The sequence below is a fragment of the Schistocerca nitens genome, chromosome 2, assembly GCF_023898315.1.
Source record: "Schistocerca nitens isolate TAMUIC-IGC-003100 chromosome 2, iqSchNite1.1, whole genome shotgun sequence".
NCBI lineage: Eukaryota > Metazoa > Arthropoda > Insecta > Orthoptera > Acrididae > Schistocerca > Schistocerca nitens.
Window position 1 is genome coordinate 558166714 of NC_064615.1, and position 19043 is coordinate 558185756.

Genomic DNA, 19043 nt, shown 5'->3' on the forward strand with positions numbered 1-19043 from the left:
CTAGCTTATTACATCAGCATAAACAGCTATTGGTCAAGAATTTTCAACAGTCAGCAGATATATTTACTCTACCCAATTTTAACTCAATGTGAAATGTCAGCTACCTTTATTGCATCAAAATATTCGAGGACTGAGAAATAAAATTAATGAATTAATTATCTGCATAGATGAATTAGTCTTCAAATCCAGCTGACATAATCTGCCTCTCTGAACATCGTGTGACGACTGGTATAGAACTTTTAAGTGTTACAGGGTTTAGGTTAGCATCTCACTTTTGTAGATCAGAAATTGAGAAAGCAGGAGTTGCCAAATTCATCAGGAACTGTCATAAAGCCGCGCGATATTAGCCGAGCGGTCTGAGGCGCTGCAGTCATGGACTGTGCGGCTGGTCCCAGCGGAGGTTAGAGTCCTCCCTCGGGCATGGGTGTGTGTGTTTGCCCGTAGGATAATTTAGGTTAAGTAGTGTGTAAGCTTAGCGATTGATGACCTTAGCAGTTAAGTCACATAAGATTTCACACGCATTTGAACTGTCATAAATTTAAGAACATAGACATTCATAAATTTTGCCTAGAACAGCATATGGAAGCATGTGCAACAGAAGTAGAATTTCACAAAAAATCCTTCATAATATTAAGTATATATCGAGCACCTGCAGGTAACTTTAATCTGTTCGTAAACCACCTTGAAGCTGTACTGGCCCATTTAACAACCAAAAACAAAGAAATAGTGGTTGCTGGTGATTTCAGTGTAGATTTCCTTAAAGACTCTCCCAATAAGAACTTATTTGAGTTAGTAACACTATCATTCAACTTAATTCCCACTGTAAAGTTCCCCACTAGGGTAGCCAATTGCACACACAGCTGTTGATAATATCTTTATAGAAAAATCCAATGAACAAAATTATATTACAAAACCAATAGTCAATGGCCTCTCAGACCATGACATGCAGTTCCTTCTGTTCAATGTTAATACTGAACAGGATATAAAATCTGTTAAATCTCAACTCAAGAGGGTAATCAATAAGCCAAAAATTGATTGTTTTAGGACACTCCTCAGAGACATTCACTGGACTGATGTTTACAGTGCTCATGGCATGAATGAAAAATATAACACTTTTTGCTAATAAAGTGCGTACCTTATTCGAACACTGTTTTTCCCCAAAACTTACCAAGGTTAGAGCAAAGTCTACAAAGAAGCCATAGATTACTCAAGGAATAGGGGTATCTTGTAAAACAAAAAGAAAACTATCTGTCAATCCGAAACAGTTCCGATGTTGATGCTATAGCACATTACAAGAAATACTGCAAAATATTAAAGACTGTAATATGGACACCAAAGCAAATCTATTACAAGGAAAAGATAGTCATATCAGATAACAAAATAAAGACTATATGGGATATAGTGGAGGAGGAGACCGGTAGAACAGACATGAAGAGGGACAAATAGCATTAAGAGTAAATGATACATTGGTGACAGACGTGTATAGTGTTGCAGAACTTTTTAACAAACATTTTATAACTGTTACTGACAAGATGGGGTTGCAGGTTCTGTAGATGCTGCTATGGAATACCTCAGACCAGACATTTCAAGTAACTTCCATAATATTAATTTGACCCTCACTACCCATCAGAAATAATATCCGTCATAAAATCTTTAAAATCAAAAACATCTAGTGGGTATGATGAAATATCAACAAAGTTAAAGAATGTGATTCTGAGTTAAGTAACATATTAAGCTATCTGTGTAACCTGTTATGTATCAGTGGAATATTTCCTGAATAGTTGAAATATGCTGAAGTTAAGCCACTGTTTAAGAAGGGAGATAAAGAAATAGCATCAAATTTCCGTCCAATTTCACTTTTGCCAGCATTCTCAAAAATTTTAGAAAAAGTAATGTACAATCAGCTTTATAACCATCTTATCTCAAATAGCATACTGTCAAAGTCACAGCGGATTTCTAAAGGGTTCTGATACTGAGAAGGCTATCTACACTTACAGTGAAAATGTGTTAAATTCTTTAGATGAAAAATTGCGGGCAACTGGTATATTTTGTGATCTGTCAAAGACATTTGCCTGTGTAAATCACAATATCCTTGTAAGTAAATTAGAATATTATAGTGTAACAGGAAATGCTGCAAAATGGTTCAAATATTATATCTCTGGCAGGAAATAAAGGGTGTTATTAGGCGCCCCATGCTTTTGGCTGAGAAGCCGGATCATTCTACGATACTGAGTGTTTAACCCTCTCCACAAGGCAAGCTGCACGGAGTTATTTTCTGGGACATTATCTGATAAAAGAACTATTATCAACCAAAATTTGGATTGTCAATTCGCCTGAGAAGAACACCTGTAAAATATTAGAATTAACAGTAGAAAATTATCAATAATAGTCTCTATTCAAAAAAGCTGTACTTAGTCAACTCCATCCTGCAACAGTCATATTTTGGTGTTGTCTAGCCATTGCAGTTTCTTTTTCACAGTGTTGGTGAGGCCTGGTTTTTTTGTAGGCCAATGACCCAATAGATTCTGTTCAACCAGTCTCCTCCAGACTGCCCTTTTCAAAACTTTTATAGCCTCGTCTTTCATCATAGTAGTCAAATGGGCAACTCATTTTCAGATTTTAGAGACACATGTCTCTGATTTTTCGATCCGTGCAAGGAGTGTGGTCCTTTCCTGCCACATCGTCCTACAGTATCTGCTTAGAGAGGTTTTTTATTGTCAATTTTAATTTTCATTTGGTTGATGACAGACTTTGAAATCCTGCAATAGTTGCTATATCTCTCTGGGAATGTGTGTAATGGAGTAACAGTGTTTCTATTTCTCCACATTTTCTTGGAGAAGTGTCTGTAGCCTTGCCCATGCTGAAAGAAGAAAATATGAAGTTATCATGTCAAACCATAAACAAAAATTTAAATCCATAGATAAAACTTAGCCAAAGTGTTGTAATAAGAAGTATCATTTACTTTTTGATTATTTTATATACAAAAACTAGTGAAAAACAAGTAGGCAATACTAAAAATGACAATATAGCAACCTGTACTTTTTATGAGAAGAAAGATTACATAATTGATGAATGACACACAACTGCAGTGCTGCTGCCTTAAAGAACATATATCAAATAATAATACCACCAGTAGCAATATCAAAATAAAACAACTCTTTGAAAACCATTTTGTTTGTTCAAACAGTTGTTGTAAATTATAAATTACATAAATGCGAGCACTGTCCTTAGTAATTTGGCCACATACTGTATAGAATCAAATTTCTCTATTGGAATTAGATCTTTGTCTCCAAAGTTTAATGAAAAATTTACTATGTTAGTTCAATTTTGTACACAGCATTCTTCTGAGAAAAGTTGCAGGGTAGCCACCATGAGTCTGACAGAAACTGGTGTGTGGGCAGTGACCAGCTAAGCAGACTTCCTCACTGTGTCATGTCATAAGGTCCACATGTGTGCGTACCTGGCTGTTAGGCTGGATCACCAGTCCCAAGGACTGTGGGTACTGTTTAAAGTTGGGCCTCCACAAATGCACAGGAAGAGTCTGCAGGTATCCAAGAATCTACCAGAAATATCCGTGGCGTGTCAAGAAAATCTACTCATGTTTGGCCAGCTAATGTGGAAGTAGGCTGTAATGTATACCGTAGCACTTACATCTCTCAAGGCTTTCTGTAATACTGGGGGTATTTCCCTTTAATGTAATTGCTATTTGTCCAATTGTTCGAGTTTAGACTCTCCTTCAAAAGTGCATTAGCTTTTGCTTTCTGCAGTAGCATTATCAACAAATAACTTTCCATCCTCAGTCCTGTACAAGACATTATGACATTTTCTGGCAGCCGTGAAGACTGCGGACATTTGTCATTTTTGTCAGATAAGTGGAGTGCTATGATCGGTAAGTGATGCGTAGGCTCTTAGAGGCTGCCCATCTAACAAAACCCCTACGGTCAGTGAGTGTTAAAAAAGTTCAAGGAAAGTAAAAGCACCTCTCTGTAGCTCTCTGAATCCGGGACCAATGTTTGGGCACATGTTTTGAGTAAGGTTGTCACCTCGCTTTGCCCTGTACTTGTGTAAATTTCATTTTCGACGATGGCATTTTTGCCATTTTAGTGATGCGTTATGCCATTAAAAGCATATTCCAATAATGCTTTAAAATGTAAATGAGTAGTATAGGAGCATCGCTAGAGCTGGGAACTCTTGCCAACAGTGTAGTGTTCCAAAGTAACTGCCAGCCATCAACATTGTCAACCTACCCTTGTGCCACTTGATGTAACCTACCCTTTCCTTTTGTAATCTTGGCATTCATTATGGAAACTTGTCATTGGTTTTGAAGTTGAGAGGGAGGATCAGCAAGGTACACTCCAATGTTCCAATGGTTTTGTTGTCCTCACTTCCTTTTTATGCAAGAAGATTGGATTCACTAATCCCTCTTCATTGCGTGCACACGTCATTACTGAAACTGGACATACACATCTACTGATGATCACTTTTCTTCCCCTGATAGTATCACACAGGTAGTGTCATTTTATTGGGATATTTGATTATCTTCACAGCTCTGGCACCGATATGGATCATGCTTCCTGTTGCCTGGCTAGATAACTGGGCATGATGAAGACAATCTCTTGACCCTTAATGAGATGACAATGCCTCATGAATTGGGGATCTCGCAGTTGACAGCCAATTCGTGGTACTCCCAGCAATGTCAGCCCAATGTCGCGTCCAACACTACCACTGTTGCTGCATTGGCTAAGAATTGTATTCCAAAGTACCTGATCTGGGATAGTGTTACAAAGGTGGAAATATTATGAATTCTGCAGGTCGTCAAAAATAAAGTGCCCCCCCCCCCTTTTTTTACTACAAGCAAACTGGCTGCCTTGTTTCTGGCCGTGTTCCCCAATCATATTGTAGCCAGTAATAAACAGTTTGGGTGGACCAGGACATCATAGGGTATCGTTTGAGTTAGCTCTGCAGTTTAGGAAAAATATTCTCACAGATCTTAAGGGAATGTTCCATTCGTAATCTCATTTGATGAGAGCCTTAACAAGTTGGCTGTGTTGCAGCAGATGGATATTGCTGTGATATTGGTACAAAGTAAACAAACAAGTTGAAATGCACTACTTTTCATCTGCATTTCTAGGTCACTGCTGTCGATATGTTGGATGGTGTTAATAAAAAAGCTTCGGCCTTCAATCTTACACCAATCTGCCTCAAGTATCAGTGGATGGGTCAAATGTCAACTGGGCGTTCTTGAAGGACTTGTCTTGATCTGAAAAGAATTCATGGGACAGTGCATCAACTTTTATTGATATGGGATCTAGTAGTTTGCTTACAATTCGCCTGAGTTTCAGAAACTCTGCCTTAAGACTAACTGTGGTGTTGTACATTTTCTGAGATCGATGTATAATGTGTTGAAGAATGTCACTGCAAGAAGAGCTAATTGTAAGAGACTTTAAAGTCTAAGCCCAGAAAACCACTCTTCCCTAAAAAAGTTTAGATTTGTATATTGGCTTGGAAATGAAGATGTAGCTGATCGGAAAGTAGACATCCCCTTTCTGAAGACTTGCACAGACAAAGTAAAACATCACAAGATTAAAGTAGATACTTATAGCTGGTGAACAATATTGAACTAACTTGAAGATCCTACGCTGCCAGCTAAAAAATCCTTCTTCGGCTTTGTTTTGGGCAGGTAATGACCTTTTTTAGGGAATTCCAAAGTGTGATCCCCATGGCACTTTTCCCATTCAATGCTTGTATTCTATTCATGCTGATATGTCAATAGTAGTTAAGCCTGATGTATTATCTGCTGCAAAATCTATATTTGATATAAAACTTGATGACAAAGTTAGTCTCATTCCTACCAAAGAAATTAACTTAGGTAATGTTGTGCTGTCTGAGCTGAAAAAGATAAAACTGCTTGCCGAATATATTTAACTTTCAGGACTGAGCGCAGGGCTTTGTGATCAAAATGTGCTCAAACCTCCTCCTAGTCACCTTTGAAGTACAGCATTTATAGATACATAAGCTCTTGTGATCCAGCCGTGATAAACAATAGCCCAAGGACTAGCAAGAGCAGAATCTCATATGCCTTGCAGAAACTCTTTTCTCAGAATTGGATGAGTGCTAAAGACTGTGATAAAGTTAAAAAAGAATTCACACAACTCCTGGGTCAGCAAGAATTTTTGGATCTCTGTGCAAGCCACAAGAGAAGTGAGAAGAGTATCAATCACTTTTGGTGAGGCTTATTGGGTGGTGATACCACTTGTCAGCATTTGCATATCTTTCTTCAAAAGTTTTTCATTCTGAGCCATGGTCAAACTGCCATAGAGAAAGGTTTTTCCATTAATAAAGAGTGCATGATAGTCAACCAAGCCATTGGTGGCCATAGTCAGGTATATAATGGCCTGAAATCGCTGTCGGTGTCTTCAAGAGTGATGTTAACAAGAGAATGATTCTGGACCATCACAATGCTGGAAATTGGTATGATGAGACTTCAAAGAACAAGCAATGCGAAGAAGATGAAGAAACAAGAGAGCTAGACAGGAAATGTCCATTCTCAAGCAAGTTAATGAACTGAAGGCCAAAAAGTTGTGGATAGTGTGCGAGAGAGCTCCTGAACTGAGTAAATGACGAAAATATCGCTTCTATCACAAAAGAGTTTTGGCTGGTTTTCATTGATTTTAATTGTTTGTTTGACAAAACACCTGAGTTATATTTGGTAGGGAAAATGTCACTATATATACCCCATTGGTGGTGTTCTTATTTTCGAAACTTTAATGTTATACAACATATTGCTGCTATGTTTGTTGCCAATCTGATGCATCTGGAAAGTTCATACATTCTGTATGGCAGGGGGAGCAAAAATTTGCTGTTAATTCAGAGTTTGAGTTAAGTCATTATTAAACACAGAAATCCTTCAACTAAAAATTATTTATTTACACAACATATCTGTTTACTCACTCTTTAGATCATAAATCCTGCAAAGGAGATAATAACTTTCTTTTCACTCTAATTCTGAGTTAACACATGTTCAGAAATATAGAAGTTCTTACATTTTTTGTCAGGCTAAAATCCTAAAACTCTGTCAGGAAATAGGGGAATCTTCAGGGAATTTCACTTTGGGAAACTCAACTACAAAATGATTTTTGTTCTGAATGTGATACAAACACTCTACCACCAAAAAGTCTCCTTTTATGACACTGGTAGTGCAGCACCCTCAGACTGCCTCGTAATCATCGGAGTAGCATGGTGCCAGCATCAGACACCAACCATATTCTCACTGGTGTCATCAGGAAACAAATGTTTTGTGGAATGTATTGGGAGACCACAGCAACAGATCTCCTCCCCCCCCCCCCCCTTTTCCCTCAAATTACACTTGAATAAATTGTCTTCTGTTACAGTTCGGTTTCTGGTATACTGTAGACACTTGGCAGCTGGTATTGTTTGGAAGGCACCCCTAACTCCAGGTGATTTCTTTTTCTGCAGTGGTATTTGAAACTGGTTGGTCTACTATTCATGGGGTGTTTTAACTGCTGTTGGCTTCTCTTTGTTTATGAAGACATCTTGTAGTGTGATATTTATGTAATCCAATTTTTTATACATTGTTTGCTAGATTATAAAGATGCTCCCATGTTTCTTCATTGTGGGCTATAACAGACCAATTATCAATTTTTATGTCCACATACTGTCCAAATGTAGTATATTTGTCACATTTAAACTAGACAAGGTTAGGTGTGGTTTCCAATCTGTATCAGAAACTTGTGCCCGGAACTTGTTAATTATAGACCATGTCTTGTTAAAAATGTGTCCTTCATTTAGAAGGATTTATATGATTTAGTTCCAACTGTATGGGTTGTTTGGGAAAAGTCCATCACTTACTGTACTGTTCTTGTCTGTTGTCATTCAGCATGCATCCATTTCTGTAGTTGTTTCTTATCAGCAAAATTCTGACCAGTAAGTCTTGTACTTTTGCAAGATTACCTGTGTGCAACCAAAGACAGGTTTCTATATACGTGAGATGTTGATTGGTAAATAATTAACAAAACCTGGAGTAACTTGACAAGCACTATCCTTCAAGCACCCATCAGTCTGAGCGATATTCCTGTCAATGAGCTTCATGCACTTTCTGCAAAGCTGCCCACTGCTTTAAAAAATTTAATGTGATGCTGAGAAATTCCGTTTCTTATCAAGAATGACATCCATATTCTGTGTGTGTGTGTGTGTGTGTGTGTGTGTGTGTGTGTGTGTGTGTCATTTCTTCAAATTCAGAAATTATGTAAAAATAGTATAAGTCATTTAAATAATTTACTTACAGTCATTAATAATCTTCCTGAACAGATGACATAATCCGTACCAGCAGATTGTGCCATCCTAAACCGCATGGCAGTAGAAAATGTACCCAAGATGAGAGGGGCCGCAGCCGCAGTCGCAGTCATAGTCGCAGTCGCAACGCATATAGAGGCCAGCAGTGGCGTCTAGAACGAGGTCGACAGCAGCATTTAACTGATAACCTGCCCCCGCAATCAAGAAGCAGGAGCCAGGCCTCATACAGAAGTAACAGTCCAGTTCCATCACTGCTTTCTGTACCATTTGTTCCACCTCGAGGCAGAAGTCTACCGCGTCAAAATTATTCATTTTGCAGTCAGGTTAGTTAAAATAATTTTCATTTTACAATACATCTGTATGGTGCATGTCTGCTTCTTTATAAAGGCAACAATGTATTGTTAGTGACTGCATACAGAAATTTTTTCTGTCACTCTTGAAACCATGAAAACGATACCGCTCCAGCCTTCACTTCCTCTCATATGCTCTCTTTAGTGTTACCACTCGTCACCTATTCAGTCTCACCGCCCTTTCCTCCTATCTCAGTAGCCCCTCGTAATACCCACAACCATTTGCTAGACATTTAAAAAAACTCGCAAATGGGGCAATCTACCGGAACAAGTATGTTTCAAATTTCACTCTGTTTAAACCCGGGGTCTCCCATTGATTTTAGTCCAGCATACAGCATCCACTGTGCCATCCATCTGTCAGTCTGTAGCTCATTGCTTTCACATACCTAGTTATTACAAAATTCATGATTTATGTGACCACTGCCACTTTTTCAAAATTGTTCTTCCTCTGCCACACTAATACCCATCACAATCCGCCTCATCCAGGAATTTAAGGAATACCGATTGGCATACATTCATTATTTCTTTGAATCGGATCCTTCCTCCCAAGGAGAAGTGAACATATCCTCTGACATACCTCTACTGTGATATTATTTGTGACTAGACATCACTCAGTTTGACCACACCATAATTATTGAAGAACTAGAGCAAAACACTTTCCCTCAGCCTCGGTGTCTGGAACTTAAACTCCTACCTTCCACCGCCATGAAAGAGGAATAGAAGTAATCATCTACACCTAAATTCTGAACATTATGTATCATATAGTGACCAATACAACAAATGGGATTTCTCATGGCAAAAAAGTTTTCCCAAGACCTTGATCACTACAGACCTGAAAATGAAGCAATTATTTATGAAATAGTTTTCGTTTATTTTTGTAAAATTCATATCTAAGTTTCTTTTTGTTTGAAAGAGGGGGACATACAAATTTAAGAGGATGTGACACTACATGCCTGAAGATAAAGCCTTAGTGCTTTAAAATTGATTATTACAAAAAATTGGTGATTGGGGAGCTTTGTAAATTTTGCTTTTACAAAAACTACAACAGTGCTTCCCCCCTCCCAACAAGTTTGTTAATTACAAACTCTGCAGAATATCAATGTCAACCTTTTGTAGGCACTCATAGTCGTGCAACCCATACTGTCCAGTGCTACAGATGAAAATGGTAAGACGCTTAACACAGAAATAGAACCAAAAATAACTCGGTTCGCATGTCAGGGGAAGAATTTAGATGCTGACACAATATTTTGACAGGTTTTGTTTTCTGGTCACTATAGTGCAGAACACAAACATTATAAACTGGCAATTGGCAGCAAACATGAGCAAAGGTAGCATTGAGATTGCCAGAGGGGGGATGAGGAACAGTGCTTGGAAATAAGCCCCACCTCCCAATCTCAGGGCAGCCAGCCTACAACAATGTAATGTGTTTCTGTGAAGGCAAAATTGGAACATGGTCGTAGTGATCGTTGTCAGTCCCTTCTGGTTTTGTGAGGATTATAATCAGACTCAGTGATGGACCAGGATTAGTCTCTTCACTCAATTAAAAATAAGAAAATATCAAGTAATGCACAACACAAAGCACCTGGTAACAGTTACCAGGGAACTGCTTGCTAAGGTTGGCAGTATCAGAAATGAGATGTTGTAGAGTAGCATATAACTTTGGTGAAGAGGTTTGTTGCACAGGCATTTTTCAAACCAATAACAGATGATAATTGCCACTATAAAAAATTTATTTTCATAATGAATTATTATAACCTACTGTTTGGATGTATGTTTCATAGATGTGCATGTATTACGAATGGATGGATATTGTGTATGTGCAAGCCAGCATGACACTGAACATCATACCATGTCCGCGGTACCTGCTGGTTGAATGGTTTATTCCATGTTGTTGGGTCCTGCCTTACAAATGTGGTGTGAGTCATGTAGGAAGAGTGGCCATGGCAATGCCTGTGACATCACACAGACAAGAGAAAACCTGTTATAAATACAGTTGGAATCAGTTGAATAAAACAAGCTATTTCTGGACTTAGTCCTTATTGACATAAATGTGATGTTCCAAATACTGAAGCAATTTTATAATTCATGTTCATTGTACTACATATTGATATGTTGTTTATGTGAAGCCTTGTATTATTTTGAGAATTGGATATTACTTTTGTACTCTTAACTTCCAACAGTAACTGCAGCACTTCGATAAACGAAGTTTGATCAGAGAAGGTTGGCAAGTGTGCTGCAGTAATAATCTGAACAAGATAGAAAAATAAAGTCATGGCTCCCCATCAAATTTTACTTTGCTACCCAATATCACGGTAAGAAGCCAGCAGAACATTGCATGTAGTGACTGCTGACAACAATCCAGAACAAATATGGCTGAGAGTAAACAGAAGTTATGAAGAATAGTAAATAACAAGAATAGTAATCAGAAATTTTAAAGAGAATTGATGAATTTTGAGTACAGAGATCTACCGGAGTTGATATCTGTTATCAATAGTAATGAAGATCAGCAGCAAAGATTACACTGCAGTTCAGACTCAAATACTAGCATTGAGAATGAAGAATTTTGAAGATGTTTGGGTAGTCGATGAACAATTATTAACTACAATTACAACAGAGAGGAAAATTACTAGTCCATGAGATGGAAGATATTGACTGATTAAAGAAGGCTTCAGTCGTATTAATCCCACGACCAATCAACAAGAGCAGTCATGGATTGCAGTTGCAGCTCGTCAGCCTGCAATGGCAGCAGTGTCAACAGCACACTCACATTCGGTGACACAGCACAACCTACAGATGGATTCAGCTTCCAGTCGGCATCTACACATGGCTAGATTCTTGTGAACTGTATAAAATGTGAGTTGATTAGTTTCCAAAAGATTTTTAGGGGTGGTGTTTGTGTTGGGGAGGGGGGGGGGGGGGGCGGAAAACTGCAAGTGATTTTGCAACCAGAGTTTGTGGCTGTACTACAGCATCATACCTAACTTTGTTACGATATTAAGCCAAGGTAAATAAATGTTTTATTGTAGATGTTGTTTGTCTGTGGCAACAAGAAAAATGGTTGTGTATGTGCCTATGTGGTTTAGAACATTTAAGTACACAATTGAGTTATGACCTAAAGGAGCTTACCGCTAGTATAGAAGCAATAAATGTGACAGGAGACAACACTAAAACCAAATTAAAACATGAGATAAAAAACCAAACAAGAAACTTGCACAAATGCCACACTCAAACAGCCTATCAGTGAGCCATGTTAGGAAAAGCGAGAGATCCACAGTAACATATTGCAGTTACAGACAAAACTTTCGACCTTACTGAGGAGCTAAATTAGGAAATTTGGAACAGTGCAATTTAGTTCAAAATGAAGTGAATGAGCAATTTAGAGATGCGAACAAGGAATTGAAACAATTAAAAGATTTAACTGGGCAGGCATTTAACACAATACATGTACAAATCTCAGGCAATCAAGTAATGTTGAGAATGTTGGCATAAAGCAAAGATTCACATGTGGCCACAATTTCAGGCTCCACACTTGTTAGTTTGGAGGTGCCAGTAGTTGACATAGTCTGTAATAAAGTAAGACATAAGAGTGAACTGTCTGTAGATACAGCTCATTCTAATGCACAAACAGGTAGAACAGAGTGAACTACCAAAAATTTGGGACGAGTTGACTTTAGCTAAGGAAGGAATCTCGAGGAGGTACATAATTAAGCTATGATACACTGGCACAGATAGTGAGGAAGGATCAGAAGAAGCTATTGGTGCCCTACTGACAGAAGTTTATGACATAACAAATTCTTAAGTAGTAGATTTCAAGCAAACATTTGTGTGTTCCAGAAAGTGTACTGAAGTACCCTGTGGACGGAAACCTAGCTTTGAAAGGTACTTTAACTGTTATGAGTATGCTGATGAAGATTTAAGCCTTAAGCACAGGTTTATTGGAGAATGGGATATGAGCGGATGTACAAGGTGCATTCAAGTTCTAAGGCCTCCGATTTTTTTCTAATTAACTACTCACCTAAAATCGATGAAACTGGCGTTACTTCTCGACGTAATCGCCCTGCAGACGTACACATTTTTCACAACGCTGACGCCATGATTCCATGGCAGCGGCGAAGGCTTCTTTAGGAGTCTGTTTTGACCACTGGAAAATCGCTGAGGCAATAGCAGCACGGCTGGTGGATGTGCGGCCACGGAGAGTGTCTTTCATTGTTGGAAAAAGCCAAAAGTCACTAGGAGCCAGGTCAGGTGAGTAGGGAGCATGAGGAATCACTTCAAAGTTATCACGAAGAAACTGTTGCGTAACATTAGCTCGATGTGCGGGTGCATTGTCTTGGTGAAACAGCACACACGCAGCCCTTCCCGGATGTTTTTGTTGCAGTGCAGGAAGGAATTTGTTCTTCAAAACATTTTCGTAGGATGCACCTGTTACCGTAGTGCCCTTTGGAACGCAATGGGTAAGGATTGCGCCCTCGCTGTCCCAGAACATGGACACCATCATTTTTTCAGCACTGGCGGTTACCCGAAATTTTTTTGGTGGCGGTGAATCTGTGTGCTTCCATTGAGCTGACTGGCGCTTTGTTTCTGGATTGAAAAATGGCATCCACGTCTCATCCATTGTCACAACCGACGAAAAGAAAGTCCCATTCATGCTGTCGTTGCGCGTCAACATGCCACACGGGCCGCCATGTGGTCGTCCGTCAGCATTCGTGGCACCCACCTGGATGACACTTTTCGCATTTTCAGGTCGTCATGCAGGATTGTGTGCACAGAACCCACAGAAATGCCAACTCTGGAGGCGATCTGTTCAACAGTCATTCGGCGATCCCCCAAAACAATTCTCTCCACTTTCTCGATCATGTCGTCAGACTGGCTTGTGCGAGCCCGAGGTTGTTTCTGTTTGTTGTCACACGATGTTCTGCCTTCATTAAACTGTTGCACCCACGAACGCACTTTCGACACATCCATAACTCCATCACCACATGTCTCCTTCAACTGTCGATGAATTTCAATTGGGTTCACACCATGCCAATTCAGAAAACGAATGATTGCACGCTGTTCAAGTAAGGAAAACGTCGCCATTTTAAGTATTTAAAACAGTTCTCATTCTCGCCACTGGCGGTAAAATTCCATCTGCCGTACGGTGCTGCCATCTCTGGGATGTATTGACAATGAACGCGGCCTCATTTTAAAACAATGCACATGGTGTATTATGTAAGCTGTTACACTTCTTCTTATCTGTGGAAGCAGTAAGGTTTATAAGCAATATATGCTGTGTAATTTTAGGCATGCTACTTTATGTAGGTGCTTGGTACTGAAGAGGAAGAAGTGTACCATTTGGTGAAAGAGTCAGAAGCCTAAATTTAAGATGTGTATGTTGCTCAAATCCCGGAGCCGGTTCAGTTATTTCATGCCGAGGATACCAGAGGGCATGCCTCATGTTGTGTGCCTCTTGAAAATCTGTATCTGAAGTGGAAACATTTTTATGTAATTTTCAATGTAGGTTAAGATTTTATGAATTTACTTACTTACCTGAGGCAGTGGCATTATCTACACAGTTATTTGTTTATTTTTGGAGAAGATAATAGTGAGAATAGTGTTAAGATGAATTTGTGTCACTGTGTATTGTTAGCAAACTGCAGAAAATAAAAGATGGGCTGAAAACTGATGAACATTTGGTAAAAGTAATAAATTTGTGGACAGAAGATGTTAATAGAGGATAAAAAGAACTGGTTCTTCAGAGTGGCTAAATTATTTTGGAGACTGTGTGTACTGAATAGTAGTAGAGGATATGATTCGGGGTATGGACATTTTGGTATATGGTAGTGTGTGCTATGACAATTATATTATTCTAGAAATCTAGGTAGAGAAGTAAAAATGATATTAATAAGTTGTGACTTTGGTCAGAATGTTAAAGAAAATAATGGATAGATAAATTATTCATTGTATCCAGAGATTCCTAAACCATTACATGATTTAACAGCAACATATAATTTTTTTTTTTTTTTCGTTCACCAAAGGACAGAGTTGTGTTTCTTATATATTTAGAGACCGTGTTGCTTGTATTTTTGTTTTTGGTGGTTAATTTTCACAGACATCTATTTTTCTCAAAACTTTGTTCCTTTGCTTTGGGCCCATGTGGTTCTGTCTCTCCATTGTCTAAGAGAAAGGCAGATGTGTGGTAAGGATCGAGGACATGTTGGAGCACCAGTTACCACCTACAGAGTTCTGAGAAAGTGATGCTTGGGGAAGAATCCAGATACCATGTGTGATGAAACAGGCACCAAGGTCACGGCTGTCATGTTGTAGAGCATGCTCTGCAACACAATATTGTGCAATGCCAGCATGCAAACTCGGCCTACGCCCTTTCATCCTAATTGATGACTTGATGGAAAATTGATGACTTGATGGAAGCCATGCCGATATAAAAGGCCGCACAGTGTTTACATAACAGCTGGTCTATGGTTGGTAGATTCTATGACAGAATGGACCTCATTTCAGGGCATGATTTTAGGAAGTCATAGCCTTGTTGAAGTACCTGATTAATACGCCCAAGACCATGATAGTATTGAGTGACCAGAGGTGTACTCAAAAGTTTTTTTTTTTTTCAGCAGTGCCCAGATTGGATGTGATGGCCCAGGAAATCTGCTTTTGAACTAGGCTGGTGGTGTAATTATGTACAGAGAAGGCTGAGGTGAGAATGGCTGTGTTGTACAGTAAAGTGTCTACATCTGAACAAATACTTTTGCCTTGAATTCCAAGGCTGTATGAAGGGAACGTTTGACATGGAAACGATGGCAACTGTCGAAATGTAAGTACTGTTCTTCATTAGTAGGTTTAATGTGAACAGTAGCTGACCTATGGTAAAGATGAGACCAGTGTCAAGGAAAGTAGCATGGGATTTGGAATAGGACCATGTGAAATTTAATTAGAGATTCCAGGAATTTTAAAAGGTCAGCCTCGCCATGAGTCCATGTGGCAAAGATGTCAATCAGTTGCTCTAAAACAAATCAAGGGCTGAAAGCTTATGGATTCCAGGAAAGTCCCCTCCAAGTGACCTATGAAAGGTTGGTGTAGGGAGGAGCCATCCTGGTTCCCATGGCTGTACCTCTGATCTGTTTGTATGTTTGCCCCTCAAAGGGGAAGCAGTTGTTGGTAAGTATAAACTTGATTATGGTGAGCAGGAAGGATGTTGTAGGTTTAGAGTGAGGTGAGTGCTGTCTGAGGTAATGTTGAGCAGCAGACCGACCATGTACATGGTATAGAGAAAGGTGGCATCACTGGTGACAAGCAAGTTGTGTGGTGGGAGTAGGATGGACACAGAATTCAGGTGATCTAAGATATGATTGATGTTTTTGACATAGGAGGAAGGTCTCTGAACTGTGGGTTGCAAGTGTTGATCGACTATGGCAGATATAAGTTTGGTGGGTGCTTTAAAGCCAGCGACTTTGGGACGGCCAGGGTGATTGTGTCTGTGGGTCTTAGGAAGAAGGTAAAAGGTGGGGTTCTATCGTCTGGGGTGTTAGTCCTTGTGAGGAATCTGAGGTTTTAAGGAGGTACTGCAGGTCAGTTTGAATCACGAGGATGAGGTCTTGATGGCAGGTGCTGTATGTAGAGGTGCCAGACAGCTGGCATAGATCTTCACTTGCATACTCCTGTTGGTCAAGTGCCATAGTGGTAGATCCTTTGTCTGCTGTGATGTTAATGATGGAGCCATCAGTTTTTAGGGAACAAAGAGCCTGGAGTTGTGCAGAGGATGGATTAGGGTCACGAAGCAATGCTGGAGGTGAGGAATTCTTGGAAGGGATGATTTTGAGGTAGTGGTGGTGGATGAAGTTGGGACTGTGGTTGGAACTGTTAAAGGTAGGGTTCAGTGCCAGATTTGCTATTGGAATTGTTTAGGGATTTGGCCACAAATGATATTTCCAGTTGTCATTACTTGTGAAGGAAAGTAGCTCCTTCACACAGCACAATTACATGCATGTTTAGGGCTGAAAATGAGACCCATGGGTAGTGCAGATAATTCAGGTGGTGACAGTGCTTTAGACGAGAAGTTGAGAACACTGCATGAGTTATTGGTCTGGGAGACAGTGGTGAAGGCCAAGCTTGGCTTGTAGGAGAGGAGTGGTGGATGATGGTTTGAATGTTTAGGAAGCTGCAGAGGGGCAAATAGGGAAGCACCATAGTTGGGGTAGTTTATCAGAAGGTGGGATAGCTTTTTGAGGTGAAGTCTGGCATGTTGTTGCAGTCTGAAATTGGCTTGGTGGATGAGACCATGCAGATGAGGCATATAGATCACAGATTAGCAGAATAAGTGCAAAAGACTGCTGTATTTGAAATTGTAAAAGAGGCTGGTATAGAGTAGGATTACATCCGAAAATGGGGACTTTTAATGTTAGGCCTTGGGGAGTCACTCCAAGGGACAAGTAGGTTTCAAGAAACAGAATGTGGGACCTTAGTTCCAATAGTGGAAATGCACGTTTTCAAAAGGAATGGATGTAATATGTGATGGGATTCATCATGGTGAGGGAGGTTGGTTTGGACTGTTAGAAATGGTGGGAGTGGCAAAGAAGAGAAGCAGAGCATAAAAAAACAGAAGAAAAGCAAGGAAAAAGAGTGCAAAAATTGGAAAAATTCATATAAAAATTGAGAACAGACAAGGGTTAAAGAGAGCTAATGAACGGGTGAGAATGTCTCAACGGAAAAGTGCCCTATTATGATATTCAAAAAATGTTTGGGAAAGTCTTGAGAAGAGGCAAAATTTTAAAAACTGGACTAACAGTAACAGAAAGCCATTGGAGAACATTTAATCTATCGTGTTTGGAAAGTTACTTAAAATTGGAGGTGGTGGTAAGTCAATCACAGCGGTCTGACAAAAAAAAAAGGGCCACAAAAACATGAAACAATTATGTAAAGAACAATGGACCCACCTGTGTTCATGGAAATCACTACTTGAAAAGATTTAGGGGCCAGATGTTGGCTAATTTAGCTGGTACAGATAATTCAACCTGCGGACTAGCACATAAGGTAGAAAATGGATGATAGTTTGAACACAGATTGATAAGAGAGTTACATGAGAAGGAGTGATGGCCACACAGGTTAATATATCAACAAAAATAGATTTTAAAAAATTATAAGTAATTGAATAGATAAAGTCTACTTACCAAGTGGCAGCACAAGAACACACACATGTAAAAGGTATTAAAATTTGCTAGCTTTCGGAGCCAGTGGCTCCTTCTTCTGGCAGGAAGGTTGAAGGAGAAGGAAGAGGGGTGAAGGAAAAGGACTGGTGAGGTTTAGGGAAATGGGTAGAGTTCAGAAAAGTCGCCCAGAACCGCAGGTCAGCAGAGACTTACCAGACAAGATGAGAAGGAAAGACTGATTGTTGAAGGCTGCGTCAGACACGATTAGAAAAGCTGAGACATTAATAGTGGAAGATAAGGTAATATGAAAGACAGAGAACTGCTAGAACATAAAGCACAATTTAATAAGAGCAAAAAGCTAAGTGCATTGTATGTGATAGAGGCAGGAGGGAGACGGCAGAAAATAGAAATGAAAAATGAAAAAAAATTAAGGGTGTGAAGAAAGGATTAGGTGCTGTGAAGAACTGAAGAGACAAAAGAAATTGAGGCCAAGTGGGTGGCAAAAATCTTGGCCAATCTCCTGAACATCCTCCAGCATTTGCCACCACCTTCCAGACCAATAACAGCACACTAGCACAAAAACCAGTCACATTAGTACAATGTTCTCAACCTCTTGTCTAAAGCACTCTCACCCCCTGAATTATCTGTACTATCAAAGGGACTCATTTTCAGCCCTAAACGAGCATTTAATTGTGCTGCTTTCGTGAACGCATAATCCCAAGGACTAGTCACAACAGTACAGTGTCCTTAACCTCTCATCTAAAGCACTCTCCATTCCTGAATTATCTGTATTATCTAAGGACCTCACTTTCAGCACTAAACCTGCATTTTATCGTGCTGCTTTGTTGAAGAACCTCCATTCCTTCACACATAATATCCATTGGAAATATCACTTTGCAACCCAACCCCAAAACCTTTACAACTGCAAACCTGCCTTGAACAGTTCAGACCATGATCCCAACTTGATCCACCACCACTACCTCAAAATCATCCCTTCCAAGAATTCCTCACACCCAGCATTGCCTCACAACCCTTCCTCAGGTTCCTACAACATGACCCTAATTTTTTCTCTGCAGAACTCCAGGATCTGCATTTCCTAAAAGTTGATGACTCCATCATTATACTCCCAGCAGACAAAGGATCTAAACTGTAGTACTTGACCGAAAGTGCTATGATTGTGAAGGTCTGTGCAAGCTGTCTGACACCTCTACATACTGTGTCTGCCACCAAGAACCCATCC

General features: G+C 39.6%; 1 protein-coding gene across 4 annotated transcripts in view; it reads left to right on the forward strand.

Annotated features, from left to right (window-relative positions):
* Positions 1–19043, forward strand: part of LOC126236590 (uncharacterized) — a 98885-nt gene that overhangs the window by 38678 nt on the left and 41164 nt on the right. For all 4 annotated transcript variants that reach the window (XM_049946010.1, XM_049946011.1, XM_049946012.1 and 1 more), the window contains exon 2: positions 8329–8636. In XM_049946010.1, coding sequence (XP_049801967.1) covers positions 8329–8636 — 308 coding nt within the window. The remainder of the gene's footprint in view (positions 1–8328; positions 8637–19043) is intronic.